The sequence below is a fragment of the Sinocyclocheilus grahami genome, unplaced genomic scaffold (genome assembly GCF_001515645.1).
Source record: "Sinocyclocheilus grahami isolate Dianchi unplaced genomic scaffold, SAMN03320097.WGS_v1.1 scaffold293.1, whole genome shotgun sequence".
NCBI classification, from domain to species: domain Eukaryota; kingdom Metazoa; phylum Chordata; class Actinopteri; order Cypriniformes; family Cyprinidae; genus Sinocyclocheilus; species Sinocyclocheilus grahami.
In genome coordinates this window covers 21,400-37,330 of record NW_015505472.1, presented here as the reverse complement: position 1 = coordinate 37,330, position 15,931 = coordinate 21,400, and the positions used below count along the sequence as shown (strand labels likewise).

General features: G+C 37.1%; 1 protein-coding gene across 1 annotated transcript in view; it reads right to left on the bottom strand.

The window, feature by feature from the left end:
• The window catches only part of rps6ka5 (ribosomal protein S6 kinase, polypeptide 5), a 35,670-nt gene that overhangs the window by 5,536 nt on the left and 14,203 nt on the right, over positions 1–15,931 (bottom strand). Inside the window, exons 6-12 of the mRNA XM_016292824.1 lie at positions 13,975–14,058; positions 13,674–13,777; positions 11,994–12,144; positions 11,671–11,832; positions 10,160–10,285; positions 6,850–6,983; positions 6,648–6,741 (exon numbers count right to left, since the gene is read on the bottom strand). Of these exons, the coding sequence (XP_016148310.1) occupies positions 6,648–6,741; positions 6,850–6,983; positions 10,160–10,285; positions 11,671–11,832; positions 11,994–12,144; positions 13,674–13,777; positions 13,975–14,058 (855 nt within the window). The remainder of the gene's footprint in view (positions 1–6,647; positions 6,742–6,849; positions 6,984–10,159; positions 10,286–11,670; positions 11,833–11,993; positions 12,145–13,673; positions 13,778–13,974; positions 14,059–15,931) is intronic.

The following is a 15,931-nucleotide window of genomic DNA, read 5'->3' as shown; positions in this document are numbered from 1 at the left end:
TATATATATATATATATATATATATATGTGTATATATATATATATCTTTAAAAAATCTCTTAATTTGTGTTCCGAAGATGAACGAAGGTCTTACGGGTTTGGAACGACATGAGGGTGAGTAATAAAAAAATAACCTGCTGCAGTAAGCTATTATTTTTAGTAGGCTAAATTGCTTATTTTGTATCTTTTTTCTATAGTATTTGTCCTATTGTTTGTAATTTGTTTGTGCACAGTTGTAACTGTTGTTTGTTGACAGTGAAACTGCTCTGAAAGAACCGATTAAGGGATTGAGTGACATTTTGGATGCACCGACAGGGGCCCCCTCACAAAATTTTGCCTTGGGCCCCCAGAACTTTATTACCAGCCCTGTGCATAACCCTAAATATAAAATTAGGGAGCACAAGGAAACACGCTATTTGCAAGAATAACCACATGGAACAGTATATGATCGCAATTACACCGATAGATAATCTATTATGAAGTGCAAAGCCTTCTATCCTGGCACAGATGTACATTTAAAGACAGAAAGTCAGAGGGAATTATGCCTTTGAATTCAGAAGGAGCTGGAAAAATCACTTGGAAAAGGTTCAGATTTAAGATGATTTTATAAATGGGATTCAGTCACATTATAAGCTGAATGAGTGTGAATAAGTGAACAGCAGAACAAGTGTTTGTGCCGTATGTGGGTGGGATGAGATAGAAAAGAGTGTACGAGTGTGCAAGTGTGTGTGTGTGCACGAAAGAAAAAAGAGAGGCAAATGAAAAAGAGCAAGCAAATATCTCTCATTATCTCTGGTATAGAGGAACAAAGACCCTGACCGGGCAGGGCAGCTCTGCTTTTCATCTGGGGCATGGCAGTGGGTACAGCGGGTGGGGGTTGATAACCTCCAATTGGCAAGTGGACACATACACACTTTTACAGATCTGAAGTGCCCAACTGACTCAAGCTTATCATAATGAACAATGAATAGGACGATGGATCAGGATGTCTGGCACACACTGAAATATACATACACACACAAACACGAATAACATGTACATACTACCGTTCAACAATTTGGGTTCAGTATGATTTTTTAAAAGAAATTAATACTTTTATTCAGCAAAAATGCACCAGAAAATGTTTTTTAATGTAACAAAATATTTCCATTTTAAATAAATGCTGTTCTTTTAAAACTTCTATTCTTCAATGAAGCCTGAAAAAATTCTATCATGCTTTCCAGAAAAATATTAAGCACAGGGCTCCAGACCGCGACAAAAAAAAAATGCATTTGCAACCAAAAATATTAATTTGAGAGTGACGTTTTTGCTGAGGTCGCCACTGGCGACTATAGAAATTTACATGTTATGATTAAAAAATTAGCATGTAATGAAAGCGATCACATCTTTTGTTATGTTGACGTAATAAACTGAGATGATGCGCATTAAAGTTTTAGTGGAAAAAAGACTTTCAAACAGTCTTCATCTCTGCCGAGCAGCAGTGCTGACGGCACACCTGCTGAAAGCAGCTTCAGTTGTGCAGCATGAGAGAGCGGAGACGTGCGAAATAAAAGTGCAGAAAATCAGTGTCTAATTCATGCGCAGCTTGAACAAAGTACAACAGGTAAAGCTGTCAGCTGTGTGGACATTAACAATATATCGTTAACAATTAATTTATAATTGATATTTCTTGTTATAAAGATCTTGCTGTGTTCTTCTGTTAATGCGTGAACTTATTTGCAGCGCACTTGCCGTCAATTAATCGCAATAAGCTGTGAGCTTTGTTACATTTATTAAACAAAGTATCAGCTTTAGAAATTCTGCCAAATTCATAACGAAATTCGAATAATAAATATCGTTTCGTGCCCTTTAAAGGAACACGCCACTATTTTTGAAAATAGGCTCATTTCCAACTCCCCTAGAGTTAAAAAGTTGAGTTTTACCGTTTTCGAATCCATTCAGCCGATCTCCGGATCTGGTGGTAGCACTTTTAGCTGCAGCTTAGCATAGATCATTGAATCTGATTAGACCGTTAGCATCTCGCTAAAAAATGACCAAAGAGTTTCTATATTCTTCCTATTTAAAACTTGACACTTCTGTAGTTACATCGTGTATTAAGACCGACGGAAAATGAAAAGTTGCGATTTTCTAGGCTGATATGGCTAGGAACTATACTCTCATTCCGGTGTAATAAACAAGGAACTTTGCTGCCGTACCATGGGTGCAGCAGGCGCAATGATATTACGCAGCACCTGAAAATAGTCCCCAGCTAGGTAATAGGAAAAATATCGAAAATCTTTGGTCATTTTTGAGCGAGATGCTAACGGTCTAATCAGTTTCAATGATCTATGCTAAGCTGCAGCTAAAAGTGCTACCACCAGATCCGGAGATCGGCTGAATAGATTTGAAAACGGTAAAACACAACAGTTTAACTCTAGGGGAGTTGGAAAATGAGCCTATTTTCAAAAATAGTGGCGTGTTCCTTTAATGTGGCATGAGTGATCGCTTTAGCGCCTCAGTTCAAGCGGCACATCATATCTTTCTATTTAATATAATATGAAATAAACATGAATGGACCTCAAAAGGTATATTTATAAGATACAGTACATCTTACTGAAATGTCTCATGTAATTGCTCATTCAGTGTTTCAAACTGTGGAAAACGCATAAAGCTTGTAAACAATGCAACATAATCATTTACCTCAGAATAACAAGCTCATCAGTCAGCTAGAAAAAAATAACTATAAATAGGAGCATTTTGCTAAATTTATGCACTTATATTCATAGTTTTACTTAACCTGTTGTCTACATGATAAGAACGAATGCAAGGAGCTAAAGGTCAAATTCAACACCTCCTAAACAATTCTTTGCGACTATATATAGTTCTCAAGTTGGAAAGACGTTTAGTTCCCACTTTAAGTGAACCTTAGTTCCCAGGACATCTACAAGATGGATTAAATTGCTGATAAAGACAAGAAAAGATGAGACATAAACACATGACAGCAGGGTGCGATTTGTGAGCAAACCAGAGCCCTTGAAAATATATCACAAATCACAGTGGCGCTTCGATATTTGACAACTATTTATGATAATACTTGGTTACAATGACACTAATAGTTCTTATTTCTGCCAGGAATGCTAAATCAATCGTGAGTTAATTATATTTCGAATAGAATGACACAAACCTGTACATATTCAATCGCGTTTGCTTCCATTTATTTTTGATCAGTGCTACACAACATACAAACTTTTACTCCAAATGTGCGCACATTATGCATTCACACGTTTACCTCATATTTCTTTAAATAGAATAGAATAGAACCATAATTTCTAAATGACTCGCAGAAAGACGATTCTCTTCTGATCCATCAGTCAATATTGAGTTATCATAATTACATTACGGTGATTTTAAACTTCTGCGTTCTGTCTCGTAATAGCTAGATTTATGTGTCAGTTTATTAATTACAATAAATGCATTAGGTTACAGTAGAGAGAGTTTTGAGCAAAAACATTGCATACTGCGCTGACTTTCTGAAGAGCCCTGCATGGATTAAGTAATCCGTGAACCAGGATCCCAAAACCCAGGCGGTCTCTATTAAGCGGGAGCACTGACAGTCAAAGTACATTTCTGATTTAATTGTCATGTTGCAGTATTTTATTTATTTTTTTTTTAATTTATTTTTGGTATTTTATGTGCTCTGTTTGTAGCTGGTGGGATAGCATCACCCTGGGGAATATTGAGTTATCATAATTACATTACGGTGATTTTAAACTTCTGCGTTCTGTCTCGTAATAGCTAGATTTATGTGTCAGTTTATTAATTACAATAAATGCATTAGGTTACAGTAGAGAGAGTTTTGAACAAAAACATTGCATACTGCGCTGACTTTCTGAAGAGCCCTGCATGGATTAAGTAATCCGTGAACCAGGATCCCAAAACCCAGGCGGTCTCTATTAAGCGGGAGCACTGACAGTCAAAGTACATTTCTGATTTTTTTGTTGTTTGTATTGTCATGTTGCAGTATTTTATTTTTTTAAAAAAACATTTATTTTTGGTATTTTATGTGCTCTGTTGGTAGCTGGTGGGATAGCATCACCCTGGGGATATTTTTTTTATCCCCACCGGGGATGATGCATGACAGTATGACTGAAATGTTAAAGTGTTAAAAACAATAAAACGCGTTTATTCTGTGGCACCTAAAAAAATTATTTGGCACCTAATTTTGTTTCTTATAGGAGCCGATGGCTCCTTAATTGATTTTTTTGTCTGGAGCCCTGAAGCAGCACAACTGTTTTCAACATTAATAACAAATGTTTCTTGAGCAATACATCAATCAGCAAATTAGACTGATTTCTGAAGGATCACGTGACGTTGAAAACTGGTGTAATGGCTGCTGAAAATTCAGCTTTGTCATTAAAGGAATTTATAAAATTTTTAAATATTAATATAGAAAACATTTTATATTGTAATGATATTTCACAATATTACACTTTTATTGCATTTTTGATAAGATAAATGCAGCCTTGGTGAAAATAAGACACTTTTTTCAAGAACATTTAAAAAAAAAAAATCTTACCAACCCCAAAGTTCTGAACAGTAGTGTGTATTTAAAAGAAAACAAAATCACTTTGTAAACATGACTGTCACACTTTCTGAAGATAATAGAAATAAATCTTTTTAATAGATAATCCACAAGATGAAGAAGTTCTCACACAGGGTAACATCAAACAACATAAGGAACAGAACGGGGAGTACTTATACTAACTCAAACAAGGGACTAGTGACTAGATTAACAGAACACAGGTGACCAGAATGAACTAATCAACACACAAGGGGAAACCAGGTATGGGGAAAACATGAGGTAAGAAAACAAACTAAGGCTACGTCCACACAAAGCCAGAGCTTTCCCTATCCTATCTTTTTTTTTCCCCTCGTCTCAAGAAATATCTGTGTCCACACAAAACCACAAAATTATGTAGTATACATGCCAGACCAGTATGTGGCGCTGTAATTCTGCCACAGAGATACACTAAAAACGGAGAAAAAGACTTGGACTATGCGTATAAACCTTGTGCGCGGTATACAAACGAACATGGAACAATACATATATTAATCCGTGTTAATGATGGTAAAAAAGATAACGACGCATTGTGACGCATTTCAGCCGGAATTTGTTCTCTGCGGCCGGACTAAAATTGTGAACAGATTGCGCTCCCGTCTTCATCCCGAACATGTGGACATGCTCAGTTTTTTTTATAAAAATATAAGACAGGTTATTGTTATGAAGACAGACGTTAAAATTAATGTTCACATAAGTGCCGTCATTCAGGGTGTTCACAATATGTTTTAACGCGTTTAGACCTATAAAGTCATTATGACTTGAGGTGATATTCATGGATGAATTAATTAAACTTTTGATTTTTGATACTAATGCTCATTTTTTAAATGGAAATGTCCTAGCCTTATGAGCAGTTTATGCTAATCGACGGACTGTTATATTATTGAGTGCCGTCATTCGGTTATATTATTTTAATATGTTTCAGCCATAGACTGTATAAAAACATGGACATAGTGTCCGTGACGTCACCCGTAGATTTCCGAAGAGCGTTTTTGAAGCTCAAAAGTGGGCGGAGCCGGCCGTCGCCATCTTGGCAGCGCGTCACCACACGTCCCTCCCAGATAATCGAAAATGGGCAAAGAGGCGGGAGCAGGTTGATGAAACCACGCCCACCTAGCTCGATGGTGGTGACAGTAGCGGCAATCCACCTGTCACTCAAGTGGCCACACCCTTAATTATGCAGAACTTTAAGGCTTAATATAATTTAAACCGATGAGTTATACAAAAATTCACCCCCTCACAGTTGTCATGAAGGGCAAAATTAGCTATAGACCAAAATCATTTTTTGAACCAGGCTGTAAACATGTTTTTTTCTGCTGTAAAGTTGGGCAATTTAACATGGGGAGTCTATGGGATTGACTCCCTTTTGCAGCCAGCCTCTAGCGGCCAGTTGATGAATTACAGTTTAAGTCACTTCCTTGTTGGCTTCACGAGAGAGAGCGGGAGGTTGCCGGTTGGTTTCAGCACGTTATAATCAATATATGGCTTGAGTTCAGATAGCCTATTCCCTAATGAATTGAACAGTTTGTTAACATACAGACTGAAAGCGTGAATGATGTCTTTCCCTTTTATGGGTGTGTAGCTTATGAGTGCGCACATGCGGGGGAGGGATGCGATTTTCAAATAATACCCAGCGATTTTCGAATAGTATTTTTGCTTGAAATGCCCATGCCTAGATTTTACAGAATCGACAGGAAGTTGAAATGTTACTGATTAATACAAAAAAAAATTCTGCCCAGAAAAATTATTTTATTTTGATGAAATATCATACTTTTCGTCATTTCTAAAACAACGTTTATTACATTGCTTATTGTACAAGCTGTCATAGGTTCCTAATCTAGGTTTTTTAGTTTGTTTTAGTCTCCCATCGACTTACATCGGCAAAGCAAATCTGATGCACTTCTATTTTTTTCTGCCCTGCGGAATTAAATCGGGGGCAGGTACGAGGACAAAGAGAGTTCAAACTTATTCAGGCTAGCCCAGTTCATTGAGAGAATGAGGCATTGAAGTGCACATGAGCTCTAGGTTTCAGTCTTAAACACTGTCTTACCTGGTCATGGTAGATCTCATGTAGCTTGACTATGTTGGGATGTCCATCACACAGTTTGAGAGCAGCGATCTCTTTCTGTGTTTGTGCCTCCATTCTGCAGAACAATAAAATACAAATTACTTCAATGACTATTAGCCTATATAATTCAACTGAACTTTAAATACATCAAAAAGACTCTGTTAGCAGGCTGCATAGCTGGTACCTTTTACTGACAATCTTTACAGCGTATTTCTGTCCAGTCTTTTTGTGAGTGCACTGTCTGCAGATGGAGAAGCTTCCCTCTCCCAGAGCGCTCTCCCTCAGGTCCATCTCATAGTTCATGTAGAACGGAGAGTCCTACGGTCAGTTTGTCAGAAGTAAAGGTCAGGAATAATCCACTTACAATGATAATCAAGGTATCTTGCACCAAAACCATTGTAATATACTTTCACATGACCCTATATCTGACACTATCTAAACAATGAAACTGGTTGTTTACCATACCTTTAACATTTTTATATGTAAATGAGCCCTGTTTTGATTGGCTAGCCTGTATATATGGGTGAATTTCAAACTAACATTTATCAAGTTCATGATTAATGTGTAACTGTTGCAAATGTAGAAGGTCATATCTTAATGTGCTTGTGGTTCAATGATTTCTGAATGACCCGTTTTTGCGGATTTATTTTGATAAATTGTCTGGGTGGACTGTGAAGGGAGCTTTGCTTATAAATATTGGAGAATGTCTGCATAGTACATCAAAAATCATTTTTTAGAAAAGCAAGGATAATCCTGCTGCTCTTGATCATTCCTGACAGTTCTGGAGAAGGATATAAAATAGAGGAATAATCCACTTACAATGATAATCAAGGTATCTTGCACCAAAACCATTGTAATATACTTTCACATGACCCTATATCTGACACTATCTAAACAATGAAACTGGTTGTTTACCATACCTTTAACATTTTTATATGTAAATGAGCCCTGTTTTGATTGGCTAGCCTGTATATATGGGTGAATTTCAAACTAACATTTATCAAGTTCATGATTAATGTGTAACTGTTGCAAATGTAGAAGGTCATATCTTAATGTGCTTGTGGTTCAATGATTTCTGAATGACCCGTTTTTGCGGATTTATTTTGATAAATTGTCTGGGTGGACTGTGAAGGGAGCTTTGCTTATAAATATTGGAGAATGTCTGCATAGTACATCAAAAATAATTTTTTAGAAAAGCAAGGATAATCCTGCTGCTCTTGATCATTCCTGACAGTTCTGGAGAAGGATATAAAATATGGTATAAAATGTCAGGATTTTACATTTTGTGCTATTTTAATTACTGGTCTACTGTACATACACACAATAAATGAATGCTGTTGGCTTTTTTAGTGTATCACACCCATGAACACAATGTTTTAAAGACATTTTCAAATTAAAAATAGTCCAACTTTGACTAGCAGTGCAATTTTACAACAACAGACCAATCAGATGTGATCGTCAGTGTATTGAGCATATACATTAGCAACATTTTATGAGTTAATGCACATTTATGCACCACTTCTGCTAAATACGACTGCACTCATCTAGCTGTTTTTAAAGCAGAAAGAAGAACTGTGTGAAAGCCCCTCAAAATGTTTGCCACTCAAGAGTGAAGCTGTCATTGCAATATTTGCATAGTGAATTGTAGTAGGACTTTTGTTCTCATGTCAATTTATTCTTCTGTTCTGCACATTATCAGTTTCTCTCTCTTACAATCTAACTTCATCATTTAATTTACCAAAAACTAGAAATCAACCAAAACTGTTTTAACAACCAATACTGATTATTATTATGGTATAATTGTATAATCAATATGCATAATATGCATTCAATAACCATTCCTGTAGCTCTACCAGTAGAGCATGGCACCAGCTTTGGAAAAAAGCGTCTGCCAAACGCATAAATATGTATAACAGATAATAATTTATTTCTGTATTATATAATAATAGAAAGTGTAATTATTTATGCAAGCAATTGAGTTACTAAGTTAAGTTAAGTTACTGTACCTGTGAACTAGTGGTCGACCGATATCGCCGAATCCGAATCGCCAAGGCCGATATATCAGCTGATATTTGGCATTTTTTAAATATCGGCATCGGCCGATAAGTTTTCCTGTTTGGCCGATGCGTTCTAGGCGGGACTTTTATTTTGACGTCGAGCACACAGACGTCAAATTTTGAGCACAGTGCTTACATTCTCCCTCTTGTTCGTTGTTGTCCTTCAGTTCTGTCTAATATGGATTATCTAATACGTCTGTCTAATAATCAGATAGAACGGTTAAACAAAGGAATTAAAATGTATATAAAAAGTATTATAACAATTGCTTTTATATTATTAGTAATAGAAAGGCAAACATTATAATACTTTCTTGTTTGCCGTCAGCATTCAGCAAATACGCATTTATATAATTTAAACAAATTTTTTAATGTCTAATAAACATCTAATTTCAAAAACCTTGCAAACTTAGTCGGATCCAGTTGTGAGATCTTGTGAAGTGTGCATTTGTATCCTGCATGATCGTGTGTTCTCTGCGTGACGGTTGATCCGTGAGAATTGAATGTGGACAGGAGGAGAGTTCAGCTTCACTGGAGACGCGCGATCGACAAACTTTAAACTCGTGATTTTAAATTATGCTGCGCTTTATGCATTTGTCCACTGTCATATTCATGTCATTTTCACTGTGTGCTGTATGTAAAATGAGTGTTACCTTGGCTTTATTTGAAAAAAAATATGATTAATGCACACAAACTTCCCAGAATACTGAGTGCCCTGTTGGTAACAGTGTTTACTTCTTTTTTAATTATATTTTTATTAAATATTTATTTGTGAAAAATACTTTGTCATCTAAAGTATAAGTATGTTTATTTAACACATTTATTTTTTTAATCAATTTTCAAATGATTTCAAATTTCTTAAATATTAATTAAAATAAATAAAATTATATCGGCTTCATATCGGCTTCATATCGGCCATCCTGCTTTCCAAGATATCGGCATCGGCTGTCAAAAAAACAATATCGATTGACCACTACTGTGAACTGTGTTGTTATGTTGATCACAGTGTTGTAATGACACTATTACAGTAGGTGCTATTTTACTTTTTTTTACTTAAATGTAAGATGGCGTAAAACCGATATTCAAAAACTGATAACTGTGAAAAAGTGTAAATATTGTTAAAAAAATTATTAAAAGCAGTTTATTGGTCTATCGCTACCTAAAGCTAATTTGCTGCCTTAACAAGCACTAATATTTCTTTCAATGTTTTTGCAAAAATAATGACTGTTTTCAAACAGGTTTCCTGATTTTCCAATGGTTGCATTGGACTTATAGAGAAATGCTTACACTTTTCAGTCAAATCAACATACAAATGGCTTACTTACAGTTGTACCTCACATTAAACTGGGATGGGAGAAAGTATATTAACATTGAAAAAAATGACACACCTCAGCTTTAAATGTTGTAACGTTTTTACAAAGCAGCGATATGCAGACTGACCTTCATCATAGCACTACGGGCAACAGCTGCGGAGCCAGGCCTCTCTGACCCACCGCACAGCTGAGCCGGGTCGTCCATTACCGCATTCCTCTTAAACAGGATGGAGGGAGCCATGAAGGAATAGCCCTGCAGATACAAACAGCTATAAACACACTCACTAACAGAAGAGGGAACTAATGCAGAGGAAGTTTCAGGGTCACTTACAGAACTCAAACACCAAGGCCTTTTGCAATTCTGCAAATCCTTCATGCTAAGGTACTCCAGTCACATTGTTTGCGATAACTGCATCATGTGCATCCATCTAAATAAAGCCTCTGACAGCCCATGTCCCACTTACACGGCCAGACTGCAGCTGTGTGCTACATGGGCGGAGGAGTGGCTGGCTGGATGAGAGGACGGCTGGACGGAAGGATGAGGAGATGAATGGTTGAAATGCTTTTAATTGCTAAGCCAAGGTATTTGATTGCCCTGCTTTTCAAATGATCACAGTCCTCTAATGCAGCTTAATTTCAGTTTGTGAGGAGTTTGACGGGTGGCTGGGTTTATATGCTGCTATGCATGTGTGTGTGCGATGGAGCACTTCGAAAGTTATCATTGCAGACGTTGCTGCAATTGTACCGCCCGAGAATTACGAAGGATCAAAATTCCAGCGCACATGAAAGGCGAACACTCAGAAAAGCCTAGATGAAGTTGGTAATCAAAGGTTGAAGGAGTAATTGAGCCAGACATGGTTGTTCTCACAGACGCCGACCTTTTATTCCATGACAGAGCCGTTTAATGGCGGCATTGATCCGTTAGACTGAAGGATTCAGCAGGCAATCATAGACACCATCTCTTTCGCAGCCTCCCATTTCAGCTGGCATCATGCTATAGGCAACGTTATGGATCAAGATGCATCAAAAATAGTCATTCACATCTGATGCTTGAATCCATCTCCATATCACCATAATTACATCTCCAAACAGCTCTCTAATTCATCTGAATACCAACATAGACAGCCGGGCTCACATTGCGCAAGTGATCATTATAAAGGCTGACTTGCCCATATCCACTTCAGTACTTCCTGCTCACTAATAATGGAGGGTTAACTGAACAATTATATCCTAACGCAACATCAAATGTCCACTCATGTGCAGAAATTCATTCTTAGTCATAAATAAATGCTCAGTGCAAACAAATAATGCACAGGGGTAGGATGACATTAATGATGATGATGATGATGATAATAATAAAATATTAACAAATGTTTAAATTATCTTTTGGATCCACTTTAGTCCACTTTTCATTCACATTGATGTTTTTGGAGCCCAGTCAATATGAACACTGATGAGGATTACTGTATTTTAATTACTGTTGCTGAATATTAGAATTATTGTGCAATAGTAATACAATGTAGTCTTAAATTCCTCACTTTCACATATCATGTTAGGTGGTCTGACGTGCAAATGACCATAAATATCTGCTATTATACAAATATTATAATACATTAAAATTAGTTTTAATTCCACTACCTGGAAGATGCGGTCACAGTTGTTTGGAAGTGCCGCTGGGGAGTATGTCGGGTCCATCTCTGTAAACTCCTCTGCAAAGTTGCTAACATCCAGCTCATCACGAATTACAGGCTTAAATGGAGCCGGAACCTTCTTAGCAGCTAGATCCTCCCAGTTCATTTTCTAAATCAACGACAGTCAAACATTTTAGATGTTGGTCCTTCAAAGCTTGAATGGATCTGAATTAACTTTAACAAGCCAAAGAAATGACAAGGGAAAAAGTTATTCTTCTCTACTAAAATTCCCTTTTTGGGCAAAAAGTCAATTATTCATTTTTGCCTTGCCTGGTAAAATGGATGGCTTTTCACATTCTGGGCCCCTGAGGGCCCTGAGCCCAGCCTCTTCTTTGGGTCTTTATTTAGTAATCGCTGGATAACGTCTTTGGCCAGAGGCCCCAAGTCTTTGGGGAATGGAGGATCCTTTTTCATAATTCTCCTATTGGGCAAAGAGAGAGAATGAATAAAAAAGAAAACCAAGTGCAGCTTTAAGAAGGTAATTTAATGCTTTTTTGTCAACATGCTGATGCAATCAAACAGTCAACTCTTGATTTCAAAACAACACAGACTTCTAGAGAATAAAAAGAGAACTGGCGTTTAACCACATAGAGAATTAGGGTTGGGAACTGAGAACCAGTTATTATTCAGTTCTATTAAAAAAATTAAAATAAGAATTCCAAAAAGTTTGAAGTTTTCAGATCTGTTCAAGTCTGATTCCTGAACAAATGACTCCTTTGATCCATTAAATGTCATCATGTCCAATTCAAAATGAACCCCGAAAAAAATATTCTTGTTATGTGTATGTAAGGCTCATGATACTAAAGTTGACTGATCATAACGGTTCATATGATGATGTGATACACATGATGATTTTTGTTGTATTTTAATAAATAGCATTTTATAAAAAATAATTTCAATAAAGAACGTCTAGGTTACTTGTGTAACCCTCATTCCCTGAAGGAGGCAACGGAGACGTTACGTCAGTGACTGACGAATTGGGATCTCGCCCGAGAGCCCAATCACCTTCGAGTGTTAACTAAACAAGCCAATGACAGTTGGCGTGCGTGTTTCGCCACGCGCTCTCCTTTTATACCCGCGCTGCGGGGCGGGGTGCGCGTACAGTTTTTCGCTGTGGAGCCGAGACTACGTGCCTCGGCCGTACAGCGGTGGTACAGCAACTGTGGCGACGGAACGTAACGTCTCCGTTCCCTCCTTCAGAATGAAAGCTGCAGCCCGCCGAGATTTCAGCAGCCTGAATGGCAACCCCCGCTGATACGCCGTCACACCAACGCCAGCTGTTTCTCTCGAACACTCGCGGAGATTCGTCCTGTAGAAGGCTCGGCTCCGAAGCGAAAAGCTGATGTGCGTTTGCACGCGCTCTCCTTTTATACCCGCGCTGCGGGGCGGGGTGCGCGTGGCGAAACACGCACGCCAACTGTCATTGGCTTGTTTAGTTAACACTCGAAGGTGATTGGGCTCTCGGGCGAGATCCCAATTCGTCAGTCACTGACGTAACGTAGAACATGACTGACTGAATGGGAACTTAAAAAGTCTCAAAAAGTCTACGCAAAGATGAAAACCCTGTACTCCCTCTCATGTCGTTCCAAACCTGTATGCATTTCTTTCTTCTCCTCAACACAAAAGAAGATATTTTAAAGAATGTTGATAACCAAAGATTTTTGTCAATAGGAACTGAAACCGTACAGCTACCAACATTCTTCAAAGTATGTTCTGTTGTCTTACACAGAAGAAAGAAAGTCATACAGGTTTGGAACAACATGAGGGCTAGTAAATGGCACCCACCATTTTTGGGTGAACAATCCTTTTAAAGAATCATTAATGGAACCAGAGTTGCTTAGAGGAATAATAATCAGAACCAGAATTGTTAAATTCCTTACTCCCGTCCCTACAGAGAATACAGCTCTGAGTATGTGTGTATGTATGTGTGTGTGTGTGTGCTGGTCTTACTCGGCAATGTCAGAATGAGAGTTCTCATCGCCATCGACAGTGAAAGGAGAGCCTCCGGTCAACAGCTCATACATCAGAACTCCCATGCTCCACCAGTCCACCCCCTACGGGAGCACAACACAAGGGTTATAGTCCCAAAAGCACATTCAAATGTATGCCGAATCATGTAAAAAAAATGAATGAATGAATCACTTTTCAAAAAGTCAAACTTTAAGCTGCTGTGTATAATTTAAGAAAATTACATGTGTAATTAAATAGCACTTAAAATATGGTGAATGGGCAGATGAGAGGTTCACTTTACCTTGTCATGTCCCGACTCTCCTCCTGCTACAATCTCAGGGGCCATGTATTCAATAGTGCCACAGATGGAATAAGCTCTCTCTACCTACAAGACCAAAGCACTTATTATATTGTTTGTAAAAACCTGTATCTCCCTTACTTGCAAAGCTTTTAAGTTTCTTCTACAGTTTCAGCTTTCACAATTGTCTTAGTAGCATTCAGAATTTATTTTCTTTCGGAATCTCTTTCTTTTCATAAATAATAATGTGAATGTGCGGTTTAGGGCTGGGTATTAACAATTACCTCAAATACACTGCACATCAAATAAAAGTCACGATTTAATGCATCATGAATCCAAAGTTGTTTACTCCACCCAAAATGTCCATTAATCTACCATATGCCAGTTATCTTATACTACCAACAGTGGCAGCATCTACACAGAATGTTCGCAAACAATGGACCAATCAGCTTTGAGTTCAAGGCAAATCTTGAGGTTACTTTTGTTTAGACAAAAATCATGATTCAAACTCGTAAGCCAGAGACCAGAAACATAATGAGCTGGCTTTTCACTAATGGTCAAAAAAATATTTAAATATATTCACTACTGTTCAAAGGTTTGGGGTTGGTAAGATTTTTGGTAACACTTTACAATAAGGTTCAATTAGTTAATGTTAGGTAATGTATTAACTAACATGAATGAACAATACATTTATTACAGTATTTATTCATCTTTGTTAATATTAGTTAATGAAAATTAACTAAGGTTAACAAGCACAACTTTTGATTTTAATATTGCATTAGTAAATGTTCAAATTAACATGAACTAAGATTATTGAATGCTGTAGAAGTATTGTTCATTCTTAGTTCGTTAACTAAAGTAGCTTAAGTCTTATGCTCAACAAATCTGCATTTATTTAGAGTAAAAACATGAATATTTTATTACATAATATTATTATTACAATTTAAACCAGTTTTATGTTTTCATATATTTTTTAAATATACTATAACACATTTCCTGTGATGGCAAAGCTGAATTTTCAGCATCATTACTCCAGTCTTCAGTGCCATACGATCCTTCAGAAATCATTCTAATATGCTGATTTGCTGCTTAATTGTCTTTATTGTCACTTTTGATAGATTTCATGCATCCTTGCTAAATAAAAGTATTAACTTCTGTCAAAAATAATCTTACTGACCCCCTTTTCACTGCAGCAGTGTTTTAAAAGTTAAAACTAAATTGAAACGTAAACCTATACATCGAAACACGATTCTTCATTCTACGATGATTAATTACTGCACTTAGCTGCCTCTGTGGCTAAGACTAAACACCATCTGTACTTTCTAAATTGGGCAAAACTGCTTTCTGAACTATGCGGCATATTTATGGAATGAAATACATGCAAACATCTGGAACAATCTTCTTTAATATCCCACGAGCATTTAACGTTCTTACCACATGTTTGAACACTGATACACACACATGGCTTTTATAATAAAAGTTCCTGTGTACATTTATTAATTGCTTTTCTTTTTATGCATCTCATAATCAGCACATTTCTGTCGGATGAATTTACTCGTTTTATGTGCGCTGGTTTATATGTTCGCTATAAAGTCTTAATAGTCGCAGACGTGTTTTCAAACCACACTTGTAAAAGAAATTCTGGCTGAAACGGGCTGTTACAAGCTAGTGCAACAAAGGTCAAACAAGGAAAAACAAAAAGTTAATATAATCTTTTAGAACAAAAAACACCATCAAAACATGCATGATAAGCGATTACAGCATTGAGTAAAGAGCCCTGCACTGTAATTGCATCCATGGGACGGAGGAGGTTCAATGTGAACTGCCGAAACATCAAACAATTTCAATTTCATTTTTTGTCTCATTCACACACATACACACACACACACACACACACACACACACACACACACACACACACACACACACACACACATATATATATATATATATATATATA